This window comes from Urocitellus parryii, chromosome 6, assembly GCF_045843805.1.
Source record: "Urocitellus parryii isolate mUroPar1 chromosome 6, mUroPar1.hap1, whole genome shotgun sequence".
NCBI lineage: Eukaryota > Metazoa > Chordata > Mammalia > Rodentia > Sciuridae > Urocitellus > Urocitellus parryii.
Genome location: NC_135536.1, coordinates 87,321,091 through 87,335,336, shown reverse-complemented (window position 1 = coordinate 87,335,336; position 14,246 = coordinate 87,321,091). Strand labels below are relative to the sequence as shown.

Sequence of the window (14,246 nt, the reverse complement as noted above, 5' to 3'; positions counted from 1 at the left end):
ATGTCATGGTCTCAGGCACCCATCCTAACTCCATGAGACAACCTTCTGTGGTTCTGCTAGAACAGCATCACTCAAGGAACCTCCATGAGGTAATCCTAGGTGGTTCTTCCTTGGCAGACCCAAGTGCCCATTTGGCACCTGAGTCTGGTAAGTCCTACTCTCTCATTTTCTCGATTCACCTGGAAGTAATCAAACCATACTTTTAAAAAATTATGGTTTCGTCTACTTTGAACCGCCTATTCTTTATTCTTTTTTTAAAAATATTTATTCTTAAGTTTTAGATAGATACAATTTCTTAATTTTACATTTATGTGGTGCCAAGGATCGAACCTAGTGCCTCATGCATGCTAGGCAAGCCCTCTACCAATGAACTACAACACCAGCCCCCTATTCTTTATTCTTTATGTCCAGTTATTTTACTATAGTTTTTACTTTTTCTATAATTCAGTAATTTTTAAATATCTTGTTTCTTTCTGATTATTCTACTATATCTAGTTCTAGAAATGTTAATTTTGCTATTTGGGGGGGGGTCTGCTGGCTCTCCCTTATGGCTTTTCCTCAAAGGGTCTTTAATGTTCAATTATGAACTCATAGCTTGTAGGGCTGAGAATTATCACCAGTTTGCAGAAGAGTATAAACTGATGGAAAACATGAATGAGATATAACTAATAGAATGAGCTCTCTAATGTGTGCTTAGTAATAGATTATAGAAGAATATAAAGAAAGAGAGTAGGGAAAAATTAAAAGAGGCAATGGATGTAAATTTCAGACACAAGGAAAATGATAAATCCTAGAATCAAGGAAGCGTGCAAAGCTGCACAATTTTTGGTAAACTGGAGAACAGTTAGTGAGCATACTGAAAAAACAACTTTTCATATTATCATTTGGTAATGTGTGGGACCCCACAATAAAGCTACTTGAGTGGTCTTTTACTTGGTCCTGAGCCATGGGGGACTTAGGTCTCCCCTTGGGAAACTAAGGCATTCCTGTGTGTAGACTGCCCAAGGCCTGAGATCTCTGTCCTTGTTCTACTAGTGAGACAGCTCTCGTAGCCCCTAAGCTGGACGTAACCCATTGGGAACTAGACAGTCCACCCCCTACCTTATTTGTCAAAGAATATCTCATGGAAAGCCTTTGATGTTTCCCCCATATAAATAAAGCAAGCTTGGGCTTTCACACTCTTTCCAGTCTGGAAGATCTGAGAGCCAGCCTACATCTGCTTTCTAAAATTACTTCCTGTGTCCTGTGGTCTCTTCGCTGTTTTCTCTTTCTTAGTTTTTATTCCTCAGCCAGCCTGCTTCGGAAATCCAAATTCCACTGCCCACACGGAACGTGGGTGAGAGTAATATATATTAAAAAATATGCAAGACATTGGTCCCAGAAATTCTGCTTCTAGGAATTTTTCCTCTGTAAATATTCAGTTCAGTTCTGCATTGTATAATAATGAATATTGGAAACAGCTTAAACAAACCCACCCATGCTGCAGTAGATCAAATTAATTAGTGTATGATTATAAAAGCACTGCTGCTTTTACGTAGCTGTTAAAGTGGTGTTATAGATCTGTTTTTATTTATTCACACATAAATATAGTTGATTTGGTGAGAAGATCTAGTTTAAAAAGCACCATGCAGCTGGACTTGGTGGTGCATGCCTGAAATCCCAGTGACTCTGGAGGCTGAAATAGGAGGGTCATAAGTTCAAGGCCAGTCTCAGCAATGTAGCAAGACCCTAAGCAACTTAGAAAGACCCTGTCTCAAAATGAAATGTAAAAAGGACTGGGAATGTGGCTTAGTGGAAAAGCACCTCTGGGTTCAATTCCCAGTACCAAAAAATAAATAACAACAAAACAAACAAACAAAAAAAAAACAAACAAAAAAACAGTGTGCATTGTTTGGTCCCACTGGCACATATAAAAATCTATATATAAAAAAAGAAGTTTGGAAGGATAAATATTTAAAGTTTATAGTTTGCCATTACTGGGTAATTCTCAGCTTTTCTTTTATACTTTTATATATTGTTTGAATTATTAAAATTAACTACATGTTGCCTTAATAATCATAAAAAATAAGATATTTCACTTGGGAAACAAAAAGCAAACCTGAAACAAAAACCAAGAAGATCTTTCTAAACTCCAAGTAATTGGAGCAGTTGTGATGGCCAAAGTTCAGTCCATATTATACTGTAACCAAAACAGTAGCCTGGAGAGTAAGACTCTTGGGCCTCATTCTTTTTTGTTCCAGCCTACCTTCTCCTTCCTTGTGCAGCTTTTAGTAAACAAGTATATTTTTCAGTCTTCCCTCTTCTTTCTAAAACAAAGTACATGGGTCCCAATGTACTTTGTGATAACTGCATCAGCTCATTTTTAAAAAAATGGAAATAACTGGATTAAAGTTAGTTAAAATTTTTCCATCCTTTCTGTTTGGCCATTGAGAGTGATCAGCTGGGGGAGATTCAAAGTATCAATGAGCACTGATAATTGAAAAATTGGTCAAAAGATGTGATCCTTCTTGTGTTTCTCCTCTGGAGGAAAAAGGTTTCTCTGTACCTGGCGCCCAGCTGGACCACTGGCCATACAATGCTCACACTTCACACTCATCCTTGACCAGATGACTTCCTTGGGACTCCGTGGAGACTTGTAATTAGAGCTCACTGTGACATGTGTGATTCTTTTGCCTTTAATATCAGAAGGAGATCCTCTTTATGTCTGAGAAAATGCGTGAGTGTGGTTCCCTGCAAGAGGTGCTCAGCATGGAGCAGGCTGCCCTGAGTGATTGTGCTGGTTCACTCTAGTGACTGTCTGATGTTCCTGCTGAGCACATAAAAAGCCTGTAATCTCAGCAGCTCAGCAGGCTGAGACAGGAGGATCAGGAGTTCAGAGCTAGCCTCACCAAAAAAAGGAGGTGCCAAGCAACTCACTGAGACCCTGTCTCTAAATAAAATATAAAATGGGGCTGGGGATGTGGCTCAGTGGTGAGTGCCCCTGAGTTCAATCCCTGGTACCCCCCATAAATAAATAAATAAATAGATAGATAGATAGATAGATAGATAGATAGATAGATAGATAAAATGATGCCCAGGCCCTCCAATGTTCTGAGTCAACAGGGCTCAGGTCTGAGATCTGCATTTTAAAAGCTCCCAGTGATCTGAATAGTCACAAAGTTATAGCTCTTCTGCATAATATAGTGATAGAGATGTCTTCCTGACACCAGGAGGTATTTGTATATCAGTGAGGTATATCTCAGTGTCCCATCCTCCTTTTTCCCTGTATCCTCTGCTCCTCTTCCCACATTAAAAAATTATCATTGGTGTCCTTTTTCTCACCTAATGTAAAATCATCTGTACATTTACTAGGACTAGTAAATGAGGGCTACTACTTGTGGTTAGAGATCTGGGGTCTTGATTCTAACCTAAGCATCACTGTGTGAGTATGTGTGTGTGTGTATGCACACCTGTGTGACCATGTGTTTTGTAAAAATTATTTACCAATCTCTACTGTCCTAAAGATGATATCTGGCTTTGGGTTGGGGGGTATAGTTCAGCCTAGCATGCATGAAGTTTGGGTTTGATCCCCAGCACAGGGAAAAAAAATATATATATATATATACACACACATACACACATTTATATTTATATATATTTATATACACACACACATACATATATATATATATTTATACACACACATACACACTATGCACTCATATATATACACACTCACATATCTGGTTTGCAGCCTAAAATTATTACACACACACACACACACACACAAACACATCCTTACTGTCAAAAGACAAAGATTCCTCCAGTCTCTGATGTGACACAGATATTAAAACTATCAGCCAGAGAATTTAAAATAATGATGATAATGAGGATAATTTCCCCATCTTATAGTCAGCTGAAATCCTTAATTAGGCATCAAAATTCCTCTCTGTCAAATAACCTAACATATTCACAGCTTCCAGGGGTTATACATGGACAGGTCTATTGGTGGGTGACATTATTCTACATATCATACATATCATATGTAATCCGAATCTGGAAGAAGACAGAGAAAGCAGGGGCAGAAGAAATACTTGAAGAGATATTGATTGGCCAGGAATTTTCCAAATATAATAAAAGACATAAACCATAATTCAAGAAAATCACAATATCCTGGACAGAATGTGCACACACAGATCATATTCAAACTTCCAAAAACCAAAGATAAAGAAAAAATTTTGAAGATAGTGAGAAAAAAAGGATACATTACACACAGAAGAACAAAAGTAAAAATGGAGATAAGATGGAATTATGAAAAAGAAAATCCAAAATCAGGAAGATAAAGAAGAAAATAGGAATAAAGAACAGATGGGGCAAATAGGAGACAACTAACAAGATGGTAGATGTTAGTCCAATCACCACAATTTACATTAAATGTAAAGGTTCTAAGTATAAAGTTAAAAAAGACTGTCAGATCAGGTAAAAAAGCAAGTGCCATCTATAGAGAAAGACACTTGAAATATGAAGTCATAGACAGGCTAGGAATCACTCTTGTTATCTGGCAGATTGATTAAAAGTATTTTCTTATTCCCCTTCACATAATTCTTTTAACCCTAGAGACTTTGCTTTTGGCCACCTTTCAAGTGAACATAAAAGGCAAGAAGACATTTAGAAATCCATTCTGCTCAAGGTGGTTGTCTGTTGTTTCTCCTATTACAGTGTTAGTATTACTTAACTTGCTTATACCCTCCTCTTGCATCACATGGAGCTTGCTGAGGGTGAAAATTCCTTTGAAATTCTTCTAACCTTTGTCTGTTCACTTTGGCCTCTTTCTTGGCCACAGTCTTTTTCATTTTCTTTTCTTTTTTTTCAGGGTTTTATATACTATTACCATTTACAGAGTATTTTTGACTTTTCCTTTTGACAAAATTTTGACTCTTGTGAGCACTTGCTTTTTTTCAAGTTTCAGTTTTTAGAATGTTCTGGGCGATCCACTATCTCTCTGTAAAAGCATGACCATGTATCTTTTTACTGCTTTAAGTCTCTGGGGGAAGAGAGTAGTTGAAAAAGGGTAATGTACCTATTTTCCCAGAAGGATTTTCAAAGACACTGTTTCCTATGGCTCTTTTGAAATATCTTTTTTTTCATTTTTTAAATTAGTCTCTTTAACACACCGAGATTTTTGCTCTCAAAGATGTAAAACCAATAGATCAGTTCAAATGGACAGCTAAATTTAGCTGGGAAAAAAAATGGGTAGTTCTTCATTATCAGTCAGTTGTAGTTAATCATGTGTGTGTGTGTGTGTGTGGCCAATCAGAAATTGGATGTAGGCAGTTCTCTCCTGATAACTTTGATCCAATTCAGGTTCTTAGAGCCAAGCAAGTCAGTTTTAAATGAGAGAGAGTGATGGTTTAGAAAATGGAAAGAACATAGTGTTCTTTAGTTCATGTTCTTAATAACAAAACAGGTTAGGTCTAGGTGTCGCCTAGAGTCTTATGTAGGTGGAGATAAAATGTGACTACAGCACTCTCAAACTTTTCCAGCAATATACTGAAAACAGGTTTTCTGAGTGTGAGGGCAATCTGACTTTGACCTCTATCACTGCTCTGATCTTCAGAGTTGATTTAATCCACCTGGTGGCTAGGAGGGTATCCCCTTCCTCTCTCACTCCATGAGTGCTCAGGAGAGGACTATCTTCCCCCATGGAGGAGGACCATTCTTTAGTCAAGGGCATATGAGTAGTTGTGCTTCCCTGCTGGAACCTCTAAACAAGCCTTCAAGGTCCATTTGCAGGAGAACATAGGGTAGTCACATCTCCAAGACTCCAGACACATCCAAATATGGTGCTGCATGTGTCTATCTGCCTTTCTTTAAAAAAAAAAAAAAAAAAGTGAGAAAACAAATTTCCTCATTCACAAGTGTGGATATGTTTATAAAATGTTCATTTTATTGTCTGTATGATTCCTATGATGGTATATCAGGCACCCTATCCCACAGCTGGAATATTTTGACCTCAAATTATTATTATAACAAATAAAAGTGTGATTTAGAAAAAAAGCAATAAAAAAGCATGCCTGACTTAATAAGGAAGGAAAGAGATGGAAGGGAATGTGGAATATGAGGATAATGATGGAAATTAATTTAAGGTAGGTTTCAAAAGGTAAGAGACCTGAGGCCCACAGCCTGCCCTTTGCAATGAATTTTTCTGCTTGTTCTGTTATTTGAGATGTTATATTCAACATATCCTACCATGTGTTGGGTAGGTTAGGTTGAAAGTTAACATATTAATAGTTATTAACAAATATTAACAGTTATGAGAGAAAAAATCCTAAGTGTTTGACTTTAACAAGAAAATAGCTTACTTGAACAGTGGACTGGAGACACCCCCAATTGTGGAAGCTGAAGAACCCGGTACGCATGCTCCTTCCACGGACAATTTCTTCAAGTTGTCTATTTTATTAATAAGTAGCTACCAGACTTTAAGTCTTGTCTGTAAAACTGAAGTGAGAAAAGATGCTTCAGTCAGACTCTAATCTGTGCTTTTGTGGAGGAATGACAGGCAAAAAAAAATCCTTAATCAATCGAGTTTCAAATACATCATTTGTTGTCTGGTGGTACTAGTAAAAACAACTGAATAAATGTGTGTGTGCGTGCGTGCGTGCGTGTGTGTGTGTGTGTGTGTGTGTGTGTGTGTGTATACAAATGGCTGAGTTCATCTCACAAGTCACCATACTAATATAGAGTTCAGTAGAGATTTTCCTAGAGGCAGCTGGCCTACATACCTACATTCAGTGGCTGGTTTTCCTACTTTGCTTGTGGGATAATGGGCAGCTGTAGGATATTGTGTTTGAAGAGAAACTGTTGACAGTAAGTTCTGTCTACATCTGAGGCAACGAGGCAGCTCCTTGGTGTGACCTTGTCTGTAGGCCTGAACTCTGCTGTCCCTGCCCGGAACCATCACTCTCCTTCAAAGCATGCTGTGGCTGTCAGCTCAGTTCATTAGAAGCCATTCTGTGAACATGGGCACAGGAGGTAGCGGTGTCCTTAGGGCATGACTGATTGACCTGATGGTCCTGCTCTCTTCCCAGGCAAAAGTAGAGAAGGCTGTACTACATATCTGAAGACTGGGGCCCTTGGAGATTCAGGGTGAACTGTAAGGCGGCTGGAAGTGGCATTTGTGAAACTTTTTCTCTGGGTCATTATACTGGGACACTTTCACAACTTGGGTGTCCATTCCCATACCTATTCTGATACTGGTTTAGTCATTCTGATATAGTGGGACATGTGGAGACTACCTACTGATGGACACACAAATTACAAAAGGGGTTGTCCTCCTGCAGGGACTTTTGGTTACTGTTTGTCCACTTATTTTTACAAATTCATTTATTCAACAAATATTTATCAGATGCCTGCTTTGTGCCAGATACTGAGCCAGGTGTGGACTTATAACAGTGAACAAGATTGACATGGTTTTTGTTCTCATGAAATGGAGAGAAAACAAATAACCAATAATTATAAGAATTGCAAAGGATAAAATAGGGTACCATATTAGAAGATAATGAAAGGAGGAGCAGTATTTAAAATAAAAATAAAAAGAGGGTGAGAGAAAGCCTTTTGTAGGTGGCAGCATTTAAATTACTACCTGGATTAAAAGGATCCAGACATATGAGGTACACGCTAGGCAGTATAAAAAACTTGGGTAAAGACACTGAGATAGGAAAAGGCTTGATGTGTTTTGAGAGCAGAAAAAGGACAGAATAGCTGGTGCCCAGCAATCCAGAAGATGGTGTGAGATGAGGGAGGCAGACACCAGATCATGTATGCCTTGAGGACCATGTAAAGATGTAATAGACTGAAGGGGATTATGGGATCAGAAACTTAGTTGGAAATAGCCGTTTAGAGTTGGGAGATGCCTTCTTAGGGACATGAATTTGGAAGTCATCAGCATTTTAATGGAAAAACCACAGGAATTGAGTATAACCTAGAAAGGGGCTGTAGAAAGAATAGAGGATGGCCTGAGAAAAGAAGACCTGGATAGGTCAGGGGCTGGCAGAGGTGAGAAGGTAGAAGGAAAGCAAGGAGATAGTAGTTCTCTGGAAACCATAGAGGAGAATGCTCAAAGAGAGAGGGCTGACTGTGTCACTACAGCTGAAAAGTCTGGAGTATCACTATTTAGTATGGTAGTCACTAGCATGTGGCCATTCAGCACATGTAAGTAGTTCAAATTGAGATGCGTTGTTGGTGTAAAATAAAATGCACACAGGATTTTGAAAATGGTACAAAAACAAGAATGGAAAATAGTTCATTAGTATTTTAAAGTAATGATTACATGTGGAATGATAATATTTGGGATTTATTGGGTTAAATTTATTATTAAAATTTCACTTGCTTCTTTTTACTTTATAAAAAGGTATCTATGATGGGCTGGAGTTGTGACTCAGTGGTAGAGTGCTCGCCTAGCACATGGGAGGTGCTGGGTTTGAACCTCAGCACCACATAAAAATGAAATGGAGGGCTAGGGCTGTGACTCAGTGGTAGCACACTTGCCTGGCATGTGTGAGGCACTGGGTTTGATTCTCAGCACCATGTATAAATAAATAAGATCTAACAACACCTGAAAAAAAAATTTAAATTAAAAAAAGCAAAATGGAGATATTGTGTCCCCCTACAACTATAAAACAAACAAACAAAAAAGGTATCTATGAGAAAAATTTAAATTACATGTGTGACCTACAGTGTACTTGTATTGCAGTTGGCAACTTGGAAGTCATTAGCAAACTTGATAGCAGTAGACTACCTGAGATTAAGTAATACCCAGCTAATGGTTTATATGCCAGTGATACTAACTCATCATCATCATAATTCCATTTTACCTAAAATTAAATAACAAAACTTACCACCAAAATGTCACCTACACTTTATGATGTGTGTGCAATCTAATTTTACATAAATTGACAATATGTGAGTGTTTAAATGAAATCCTTTGAAGTCAAATCTGAAAGGTGTTTTAAAAATTCTTTTAACCTATATTTTCTTTCTTTCCTTTTCTTGTTTTTTATTTTTAATTTTTATTTAAATTCTTAATTTGTTTTTTATTTTTATTTTTGCATATCTGGCCAGGAAACTTCATGGTGTTATGGTCAACTTGCCGCACAACCGTGTTCAAATCTGTCACCAACAGGTTCATTAAAAACCTGGCCTGCTCGGGGATCTGTGCCAGCCTGGTCTGCGTGCCCTTTGACATCGTCCTCAGCACCAGTCCTCACTGTTGCTGGTGGATCTACACCATGCTCTTCTGCAAGGTCGTCAAGTTTTTGCACAAAGTATTCTGCTCTGTGACTATCCTCAGCTTCCCTGCCATTGCTTTGGACAGGTAAGTTCAGGTTGCTAGGGGCTCAGCCTTTATTCAAAAAGTATATTGAAAACTGAGCATCATGAACCAAATGATGAATAGTCAATGTTCCATATGCTGCTTTTTAGTCTGCTTGTGGTAAAAAAAAAAGGGGGGGCGATGAATGTCTAAAACACAGCCTCACAAAGGATGGATTGATTTGCAGCAGCCATGGAAAATAAGATCCTTACAAAAAGACATGGCATGGGGTTATATGGTGAGGATGCTAGAGCAGAGCTACTGGATCATGGTGTCACATCATCTTGGTTGGAATTGGTATTGCATTGCAATTAAAAGTAGATTGCTCATCTGATTGATAATGTTGCAATTAGGGATCTTTGATGCAGGATGAAAACATTTCTGGAAGAACAAGAGAATGATTCAGTAGTTACTTAACAAATGGCCTATTTGGACCTCATCAGATAACACTAGAATTCCTCTGGACAATTTAGATCCAAGGCTTCATATTGTCATGGTGGTGGTTTTTCCATGTGATCATTTTTAAAAGGATATTCATTTGGAAATGAATCTTATTCTTAGTTATTGCTATCTTTTATAATTTGGAAGCCAGAGTCCTTGGCTCAAGTTCACACTCTAGTGGCTGCTCTAATGCATTTGGTGTTGAACTGCTTCTGTCTGTGAGAGATGTATTTTCCACTGCTCCTTGTATTGTCTGGTCTGGTGAAATCTTTTTCCTTTTGAGATGAGGTCTTGCTGTGTTGCCCAGTCTGGCATCTATTTCCTAGGTTTAAGCAGTCCTCCTGTTTCAGTCTTCCCAGTAGCTAGGCTGGTAGGTGTGTGCCACTGACCTGGTGGAATATTAAGTTTTCAGCTTTGTATCACACATCTTCTTTCCTGGAAGTTTTTGTTTTAAAGTGGTTTTGGGATATAATTTACGTATTAGAAAATGTAGCCATTTTAAAGGTACAAGTAAATGAATTTTAGAGTATTTATAGAGTTGTGTAGTCAGCACCATCCCAGTGGGCACTTTGTGGTCATCAAATTTTTGCACAAAGTATTCTGCTCTGTGACTATCCTTTGTGCCCATTGAAGTCACTTCCCATTCCCATCCCAGACCTAGGCAACCACAATCTACTTTCTGTCTGTCTCTCTATGTTTGCCTTTGTTTGAATATTTCATTTAAGTGGAATCATATAGTATGTGTTCTTTCACATGTAGCTTCTTTCACTTGGCATGTTTTCAAGGTTTTACCTATATTATAGCATGAATATTCATTTTTATGGCTAAATAACATTTCATTGTAAGGTAAACCACATTTTGTTTTCCTATTTATCGGTTGATGGACATTGGTTTGTTTCCACTTTTTGGCTGTTGTGAATAATGCTGATATGAATCCTGAAAATTTTTAATCATAGTTTTCAACAAGAGTGGGGGCATCTTATACTGAATAGTTTTTTACTATACCTGGAAACAGTGCAGTAATTTCTGGGCCTTATTCTGGGCCCTGATCTTAGATATAGAAATATAAAAACAAAAAGAAATCCTTATTATCTTTACATCAGAAGAACTTTGCATTTTTACCTTCATTAACACAAAAAGATAAACAAGTTCTTTTAGTAGAAAAATAAGATGGGTAAATTTCTGTTTTATTACACAGAAGTTATTTTCAGGAACCAGCATGGTGTGCATGAGGGAGAAGGGAAGACATCCTTTCATTTATTTCACAGCTATTGGTTTCATGGCACCAAGTTAGCAAATTAATTGAAAGGCCACCCACACTTCCTGCATCATCTTCTAGAGATGTATTTATAAGAGGACTATGTGCTTGTGTTGTAATACATAATGGAATAAGCAATTGATGGGGGCTTGGGTTTGTTCATATGAGTGAGGAAATGTAAGCAGAGCTAGTAGACTTCTGGGTATGCATTCATGTGTGTGGGTGGAGTCATCACATGTTTATAGACTTGTGATTGGAAATATTGATCTGTATTAAGGAAAAAGTTTTTTGAGAGTATGCCTCATTTATGCATGTCTTTCTCTTTCTTTCCTTACCAGAAAGAAATCTAGAACACATTTCACCATGTTCCATCCTTTCCTGATCATCCATGGTCACTGTTGTGCTCTCATCACGTCTCAGTCTGGGATGTTCCTCCCTGCTGTCCCCCTGCCAGACTCCATGACAATGCTGCTTTCTCTTTGATATTTTCCCAGGTAGCTCTAGGTGTCCCTGTCCTGTACCTGCCTCCAGTAAAGCCATCACTTCCTTGTTTATAATTTTTCATGTACATGTCTTTCTTCCCATGGAATTTAGAGACATTCTGTGCATCTTCCATATTTGTAACCCAGGAACTGCCACAGGACAGGTACAGAGATGGTACTTGTCATGCATGCTTATCTGGCTCCATGAGTGAGTGAACGTCACTGTGTTGGGAGGTCAACTCCAATATTAGCTAACAGAAGAGACATGGGCTGAGTTCAGATGAAGACACTCACCATATCTCTGATGGAAGGTGGCAGCACCTTTATAATATGTGTGGCTCTAGAATGAATTACTCAGTTTTCCCAAATCTCTGTTGATAATAAAACAAAGTGCATTTGTTTGAGAGGTTATAGAATCATCAAGCTAAAGCTTAGAAGGAAAAAAGTCTCATCTGGTTTTAGCAAAAAGTTAATCGTGCCAGCATTTTAATACTATCAATTTCTCTTAGAGTTATCATGAGAACAATGACAATTGAGGAGGCATAATTTTTGTTAGCTGGGACTTGTTGGAATCCAGACTTCACCCAAGTTCTTCTGCCCTGCCTGAACTGCTTTGAATGCTAATGATATCCACTGCATGGTCTGCTTTGAATATGTGTGTAGACAAATTTCTTCTTGCTAGTGGCTTCAAAAATTTCCCTGAAGAGTCTCTCATCCATGTAAAAATGTAATGTTACCTTTTACCCTTAAAGTGGAAAATAGATGTATTTACAGCTCATTTATTTATTTTGGTGTACTGATGCTATGATACTTCTTAGTGCATGATAGAGTTCTCAAAACTTAAGGTCTAGCTTTCTGGATTCCTCTAGTGGTTTCCTGGCTTAAGCCAAAGAAAAGAACCTGACCCTTTCCCCCATCTTGCCTACTTTTGGTAATTTGTTTTTCCTTAATTGGCAGAGTATCTTCTGTGAAATTAATTTTGATTGTGTATTGTGCAGGTACTACTCTGTCCTTTATCCACTGGAGAGAAAAATATCTGATGCCAAGTCCCGGGAACTGGTGATGTACATCTGGGCCCATGCAATTGTGGCCAGTGTCCCTGTGTTTGCAGTGACCAATGTGGCTGATATCTATGCCATGTCCACATGCACTGAAGTCTGGAGCAATTCCTTGGGCCACATCGTGTATGTTCTAATCTATAACATCACTACGGTCATTGTGCCTGTGGCTGTGGTGTTTCTCTTCCTGATCCTGATCCGACGGGCCCTGAGTGCCAGCCAAAAGAAGAAGGTCATCATAGCAGCGCTTCGGACCCCGCAGAACACTGTCTCCATCCCCTATGCCTCCCAGCGGGAGGCTGAGCTACATGCCACCCTGCTCTCCATGGTGATGGTCTTCATCCTGTGCAGTGTGCCCTACGCCACCCTGGTTGTCTACCAGACTGTGCTCAACATCCCTGACACTTCTGTCTTCTTGCTGCTCACTGCCATTTGGTTGCCCAAGGTTTCTTTGCTGGCAAACCCTGTGCTTTTCCTAACTGTGAACAAATCGGTCCGCAAGTGCTTGATAGGGACCCTGGTGCAGCTGCACCACAAGTACAGCCGCCGGAATGTGGTAAGTACTGGGAGTGGGGTGACTGATACCAGCCTGGAACCCAGTGTGCGCTCGGGCAGCCAGCTCCTAGAGATGTTCCACATTGGGCAGCAGCAGATCTTTAAGCCCACAGAGGATGAGGAAGAGAGCGAAGCCAAGTACCTCAGCTCGGTTGACTTCCAGGCCAAAGAAGTCACCTGCCTGGAGGGACAACAGGGACCACAGTTTGCACGCCCCACGCCACCCCCAGGCGCAGTAGATTCTGTATCCCAGGTGGCACCAGCAGCCCCTGTGGAGCCTGAGACATTCCCTGACAAGTATTCGCTGCAGTTTGGCTTTGGACCTTTTGAGTTGCCTCCTCAGTGGCTGTCAGAGACCCGAAACAGCAAGAAGAGGCTGCTTCCCCCCTTGGGCAATACCCCAGAAGAGCTGATCCAGACAAAGATGCCCAAGGCAAGCAGGGTAGAGCGGAAGATGAGCAGAAACAACAAAGTGAGCATTTTTCCAAAGGTGGATTCCTAGCAAGGACTGTAAATCCCTGGAAGTAACAGAGAACTTCTACATTCCTGCCCTTCCTTCACTGTGACCATGAGTTCTGAGATCTCATTGCAACCCACTGTAGGGTGAATCCTTCTGTATAGGCCAAATGCTTTTGAATGAAAGGGAAATCTATATAAAATCAAAATGTCTGTTTATTGAAGGAGTAGACACATTTGTCTCAGTGATCCTTGTGCTCAGTAAAGTCTACATTCCTCTCTATGGGATGAAAGTTAGGCAGATTGGAACAAGTCTTGGGTGAGTGCTCCATGTGCATTTCTGGGGGAGTTCTCATTTTCCTGGGCTCAGAAGAGAACACACATAGAGGAATTCCACAAGCTCAGAGGGAGCAGAAACACTAAGGGAAGCCCAAGATAATTTTGGAGTGGAGAGATTACAAAGAAGATGCATATTTGGGTAACTTAAATAAAACAAATAGAAAACCCTTTTGTATTGAGAAGATAGGGTCATGGCATCTGGCATTGTTTCCCTGAAAGTTCCAATCATGTGTCTCACTATTTCTCCCCATATCCTTCATCCCTCTAATTGGAGTATAAGTAAGGGATGACAATTCCACCTCTGTTTG

General features: G+C 39.4%; 1 protein-coding gene across 2 annotated transcripts in view; it reads left to right on the top strand.

The window, feature by feature from the left end:
• The window catches only part of Gpr176 (G protein-coupled receptor 176), a 113,144-nt gene extending 99,499 nt beyond the window's left edge, over positions 1–13,645 (top strand). The window contains exons 3-5 of one of the 2 annotated variants that reach the window (XM_026393076.2): positions 8,732–8,786; positions 9,161–9,352; positions 12,529–13,645. In XM_026393076.2, coding sequence (XP_026248861.1) covers positions 8,732–8,786; positions 9,161–9,352; positions 12,529–13,645 — 1,364 coding nt within the window. Of the gene's footprint in view, positions 1–8,731; positions 8,787–9,099; positions 9,353–12,528 lie in introns of both variants that reach the window. The other variant, XM_026393072.2, reaches the window with a different exon arrangement.
• Positions 13,646–14,246: the final 601 nt, after the last annotated feature.